Source organism: Nannospalax galili, unplaced genomic scaffold (assembly GCF_000622305.1).
Source record: "Nannospalax galili isolate Female #2095 unplaced genomic scaffold, S.galili_v1.0 scaffold2660, whole genome shotgun sequence".
In the NCBI taxonomy this organism is placed as follows: Eukaryota; Metazoa; Chordata; class Mammalia; order Rodentia; family Spalacidae; genus Nannospalax; species Nannospalax galili.
The window spans coordinates 178,958-185,258 of NW_008345902.1; the positions used below are offsets into that span (position 1 = coordinate 178,958).

The 6,301-nt window shown below is 42.7% G+C and overlaps 1 protein-coding gene across 3 annotated transcripts in view; it reads right to left on the reverse strand.

Moving 5' to 3' along the window:
• The window catches only part of Tcf25 (transcription factor 25), a 45,596-nt gene that overhangs the window by 21,826 nt on the left and 17,469 nt on the right, over positions 1-6,301 (reverse strand). For all 3 annotated transcript variants that reach the window (XM_008842142.3, XM_029567837.1, XM_008842143.3), the window contains exon 2: positions 9-170. In XM_008842142.3, the coding sequence (XP_008840364.1) occupies positions 9-170 (162 nt within the window). The remainder of the gene's footprint in view (positions 1-8; positions 171-6,301) is intronic.

The following is a 6,301-nucleotide window of genomic DNA, read 5'->3' on the forward strand; positions in this document are numbered from 1 at the left end:
GCCAGTACCTGTTCTGGGGATCCTGCCTTGGTCATGTCTCCATCTCTCCTGGTCTCTGGATTTCCATGTTGAGCCCTTCTTTTGTTCCCTGATACCACAGTGTCTGTCAGGGCACAGTCAGACCTCTCCCCATTTACCACAAGGTCATCTTCAAGATCCTCAATGTTTATCTGGAAAACACAGGTTAGCAGGAAATGAGGTCATTACTAAATTACACTACAATCAACGGTACATGGTGACATTAGACAGCTAAAAACAGAGAGGACTGAATGGAGTCAGGGTGAGGTGGTAAATGGTAGTGTCTGATCCATGCAGCAACAGCATACTTCTGAGCTTCTGAACAAGTTCTGACTCAGCCAATGAGCCCCAGAGAAACATGGGTAGTACAAAGCACCTTCATCTTCAGGCATGACACCCAGAATCCCCCAAACCATAATGACCCCATTACTGAGTACCACCCAAAGGCAACATTTTTTTTTTCATGTAGTCCTGGTTAGCGTGGAACTCACTACGTATAGACCAGGCTAGTCTTGAACGCAAAGATCCACTTGCCTCTGCCTCAACTTCTTTTTTTTTTTTTTTTAAGTAAGGGCCTCACTATGTAGCCCTGGTTGGTTAGCCTGGATCTCATAATGGAAACCAGACTGGCCTCAAAATCACAGACAGCTGCTTGTCTCTGCCTCTGGAAATGCTTGGATTAAAGACAAGCACCGCCATGCCCAGCTGCAAATGTAACATTTAATTTTTATTTATTTTTTTTATTTAATGTGCATGAATATTCTGCCTGTAGGCATGTTAAGTATACTACATGCATGCAGTGCTCACAGAGGCCAGAAGAGGGTGTCAGGTCCCCTGGAACTGTAGTTACAGATGGTTGTTAGCTGCCAAGTAGATGCTGAGATTCAAACCCGAGTCTTCTGCAAGAGCAGCCAGTGTTCTTAACTATTGAGCCATCTCTCCAGCCCCAAATGCAACATTTTAAACAGAGTTCAGTTGAGTTCATTTTTTTTTCTTTTCTTTTTGAGACAGGGTCTCATTGTGTGCCCTAGGTTGGCCTTGAACTCATGGACCCTCCAGCATCAGCCTCAGAAGCGCTGGGGCTCTGAGTATGTGTCACCACAACCAGCAACCAGTGAAGTTTGTTCTGTCTTTTAAAAACATTTATGCCGGGTATGTTGGTGCATGCCTTTAATCCCAGCACCTGGGAGGCAACCTGGTCTACATAGCAAGTTCCAGGCCAGCGAGGGCTACAGGGAGACCCTGTCTCAAAAAGACCAAAAACAAAACACAAAACAAAACAAAAACATTTATTTACTTAGTACGTATATGTATGTATATGGGTGCACGTGTGCCACAGTACATGTGTGGTCAGAGGACAACTTGAGGAAGTTGGTTTTCTCCTTCTACCATGTGGTTTCTAGGTGTTGAACTCAGGTTGTCAGGCTTGGAGCAAGCACCTTTACCCACTAAGCCATCTCACCAGCCCTGGTGTTCCTTCTCCCTACTACTTGCTCAACTCTCAGTTCAGCTTCAGTAGCAGAGAGGATCAGAGCCTAGAGAACAGAGAATACCCATGGACCTATCCAAGCACACACTTATACTTCATTTTAGAGTCCTGAATGTTGTTGAGACAATCAGTCCTGTGCAAGTCTGAAATATTTACACTACCACTTTTTTTTGGTCTTTCTGAGACAGGGTCTCCCTGTAGCCCCAGCTGTCCTAGAACTCAATATGTAGACCAGGCTGGCCTTGAACTCACAGAGATCCACCTGCCTCTGCCTCCCAAGTGCTGGGATTAAAGGCATGCGCCACCACGCCTGGCTTACACTATCACATTTTTTAAAAATCTATTTTATTATTTTTTTGTATATGAGTGTATTGCCTGCATATATGTGAGTACACCCGTGTCATGCAATGCCTCAGATATCAGAAGAGGGCTTCGGATTCCCCTGGAACTGGAGTTAAGGACAGTTAGTAGCCACCATGTGGGTGCTGGGAATCGAACCCAGGTCCTCTGCAGAGTAGTCAGTGCTCTTAACTGCTGAGCCATCTCTCCAGCCCCCACTATTACATTTTTAATAAATATATGAACTTTTAAAATAAGATACAGGGCTGGAGAGATGACTCAGCAAAGAGTACTGACTACTCTTGCAGAGGACCCGGTTCAATTCCCAGCACCCACATGGCAGCTAACAACCATTTGTAACTCCAGTTGCAGGAAATTCGACTCCTTTTGATCCCCACAGGCACTACACAACAAGGGTGCACTTATACACATGCAGGCAATACACTCAATACACTTAAAAAATAAGTAAATAAAATATTTTTAAAAATAAGGGCCAGGCCAGGGAAAAGAAGGCATTTATCATGGCATTGGTCCAACTGTTTTACACATTAGGCCAAAAATCATACATACTTATTTTATTAATTAGTTTCAGCAAAATACTTTGTGACTATATCTTTAAAGGTTAGCATGGGGTCTGGGGAAATGACTCAGTGGTTAAGAGCACTGCTGCTCTTACAGAGGACCCAGGTTCAGTTCCCAATACCCACATGGCAGCTGACAACTGTCTGCAACTCCAGTTTCAGGGGATCAGACACCCTCTTTCTGTCCTCTGAGGGCACTGTACAAGATGGGTGCACTTACATACATGCAGGCATAACACTCATACACATAAAATAAAAATAAATTTGAAAAAAAATTCATCAAAAACAAAAACAAATCCAAGTTAGATACATTGGAAAGACCAAAACAATTAAGGGAAAATTGGTGGAAACTTTTTTCCTTTTTGAAACCGGCCTGGAACTCACTGTGCGGACCAGGCTGGCCTTGAACACAGAGATCTACCTGCCTCTGCCTCCCAAGAGCTGGGATTAAAGGCATACACCACCACATCCAGCTGAAACTTATTTTCAATGTAAGAATCATCTATCAGATTGTAACACTGTTATTTTATATAATAAAAATCCCTCAATTTTAGGGAAAATTGTAGGTACTTTTCCTGTTGGTTCTTGGAAACTGACAGCTGTATTATATACTTGAGTAAGTATATAACAGAACCAACAACAGCAACAAAAAACCCAACCTAGTCATCTCTCAGCTCTTTAGAAGTTTGGTTCTAGTATCACACCCCAACAGATACCAAAATCTGCAATGCTGAAGTCCTTTATATAAAATGGGGTAGTATTTACATATGACCTGCACACATCAACCAGTATACCTTAGGTTTTTGCACTGCTAAGAATTGAACCTAAGACCTTATGGATGTTAGGCAAGCATTCTACCACTGAGCCATACCCTCAGCCCTGTGGCTGTATCATATTTTTAGTGACTGCTCTAGGATTTACATTTAGTTACTTCTGCTTAATACAGTATACACTCTAACACTTTTTCATTTCATATAAAAAATGAGAACCTAACAGCAGTGTAATTCCAATTTCTTTTCCCTCATTATTTCAGTTAGAAACTGTCCTAGTTTACTTTCGGTGGTGGTGATAAAACACTAATCAAAAGCAACTTGTGCCAGGCATGGTGGTGCATGCCTTTAATCTCTGCACTTGGGAGGCAGAGGCAGGTGGATGTCTGTGAGTTCAAGGCCAGCCTGGTTTACATAGTGAGTTCCAGGACAGCTGGGGCTACAGGGAGATCCTGTCTTAAAAAAAAAAAAAAAGCAACTTGTGGGAGGAAATGATTTATTTCAAATTACATGATACAGTTTATCATCAAGGGAGTCAGGATAAGGAGATCAAGGCAGGAGCCTGGAGGCAAGAACTGAAGCAGAGATCATAGAGAAGTCCTGCTTACTGGCTTAATTCCCCTGCCTTCCTCAGCTACTTTTTTTATACAGCCCGGGCCTACCTGTCCAGAAATGCCACCCTCCACAGTGGGCTGGGTCCTCCTACATCAATTAGCAATCAACAAAATGCTCCACAGGCCAGTCTGATGGAAGCAATTCCTGACTGAGCTTCCATACACTATTATTTTTCCTTGAAGCTATCAATTATCTCCTCTTTATCAATAATCTTTCTCCTTTCCTTTCATTCTCCTTCCTTCCTTTTTCCAGAGGCTGATGTCAGTTATTCTCCACCTTACTTAAAAAAAAGAAATTATTTCAGACCGGGCATGGTAGTGCACGCCTTTACTCCCAGGACTCCAGAGGCAAAGGCAGGCAGATCTCTGTGAGTTTGAGGCCAGCCTGGTCTCCATAGTGAATGCAGGCCAGCTGGGGCTACAGGGAGACCCCGTCTCAAAAAGACCAAAAAAAAAAAAATTTTTTTTTAAATTACATTGAGACTGGCGTGGTGGCGCATGCCTTTAATCCCAGCGCTCAGGAGGCAAAGGCAGGGGGATCTCTGGGAGTTCAGGGCCAGCTGGGGCTACAGGGAGACCCCGTCTCAAAAAGACCAAAAAAAAAAAAATTTTTTTTTAAATTACATTGAGACTGGCGTGGTGGCGCATGCCTTTAATCCCAGCGCTCAGGAGGCAAAGGCAGGGGGATCTCTGGGAGTTCAGGGCCAGCTGGGGCTACAGGGAGACCCCGTCTCAAAAAGACCAAAAAAAAAAAAATTTTTTTTTAAATTACATTGAGACTGGCGTGGTGGCGCATGCCTTTAATCCCAGCGCTCAGGAGGCAAAGGCAGGGGGATCTCTGGGAGTTCAGGGCCAGCTGGGGCTACAGGGAGACCCCGTCTCAAAAAGACCAAAAAAAAAAAAATTTTTTTTTAAATTACATTGAGACTGGCGTGGTGGCGCATGCCTTTAATCCCAGCGCTCAGGAGGCAAAGGCAGGGGGATCTCTGGGAGTTCAGGGCCAGCTGGGGCTACAGGGAGACCCCGTCTCAAAAAGACCAAAAAAAAAAAAATTTTTTTTTAAATTACATTGAGACTGGCGTGGTGGCGCATGCCTTTAATCCCAGCGCTCAGGAGGCAAAGGCAGGGGGATCTCTGGGAGTTCAGGGCCAGCTGGGGCTACAGGGAGACCCCGTCTCAAAAAGACCAAAAAAAAAAAAATTTTTTTTTAAATTACATTGAGACTGGCGTGGTGGCGCATGCCTTTAATCCCAGCGCTCAGGAGGCAAAGGCAGGGGGATCTCTGGGAGTTCAGGGCCAGCTGGGGCTACAGGGAGACCCCGTCTCAAAAAGACCAAAAAAAAAAAAATTTTTTTTTAAATTACATTGTGTGTGTGTATGCATGTGCACATGCATGGCACAGCACACAAATGAAAGACAGAGGACAACCTGTGAGGAATGGTTCTCTCCTTTCACCATGTGTTGTTTCAAGGATCAAACTCAGGTCATTAGACTTAGAGGCTGATGCCTTTACCCACTGAGCCATTTACTTTTTTGAGAAACAACCTCACTATGTGTCTCTGGATGGTTTGGAACTTTGCGAACCATGTTGGACTTGAACTAGTAGTAACCCTCCCACCCCTACCTTCTCAATGCTTGGATTACAGAGTGGATTACTTATACTACCTGGCATTTGGTTGGTTTTGTATCTAGTGAAAAATCAGGAAATTATCCTCTCAATTTGTGTCTTTCTCCAGTTGCTTTTTCAAGTTTCTTTTCTTCACCACTGCTTTTTAATTTGATTATGACTAACCTTGTTTTGGTTTTATATTTACCTTGCTTTTGGGTTGTTAGAACTTCTTGGACCAGAGGGGCTTTATTTTATGCCCAAATTAGAAAATTTCCTACCATTTTCCAAGTATTTTTTCCTGCCATATTTTTCCTCTTCTTAATTCAATTACAGATGTCAGACTACTTGATATTCTAACACAGAGGCCAAAATACTATTTTCCCCCAGGTCTTCTGACCTGCTCAGGCATTGCACAACAAGGGTGCACTTATACACAAGCAGGCAATACACTCATACACATAATAAAAAAAATAGTATCTTTCAAAGACTGTTAAGTGAATTATTCATTTCAGACATTTTATCTTTGTCTTAAATTTTCTTTTGTAACATTTATTTTGTTGGGGGGAGTACACATATGGAGGTCAGAGGACAACTTGCAGGAGTTCTCTCTTTCTACCATGTGGGTTCCAGGGATTAAACTCAGGTTGTCAGGCTCGGCGTCAAATGCTTTTGCACACTGAGCCATCCTGCCATCCCTGAGTATTTATTTTTGTTTTTTTTAAACATAACATATATATATATATGTTATATATATATAAAATTTTTTGGTCTTTTTGAGATATATATATATATATATATATTTTTTTTTTTTTTTTCCGTCTTTTTGAGACAGGGTCTCCCTGTAGCCCCAGCTGTCCTGGAACTCACTATGTACACCAGGC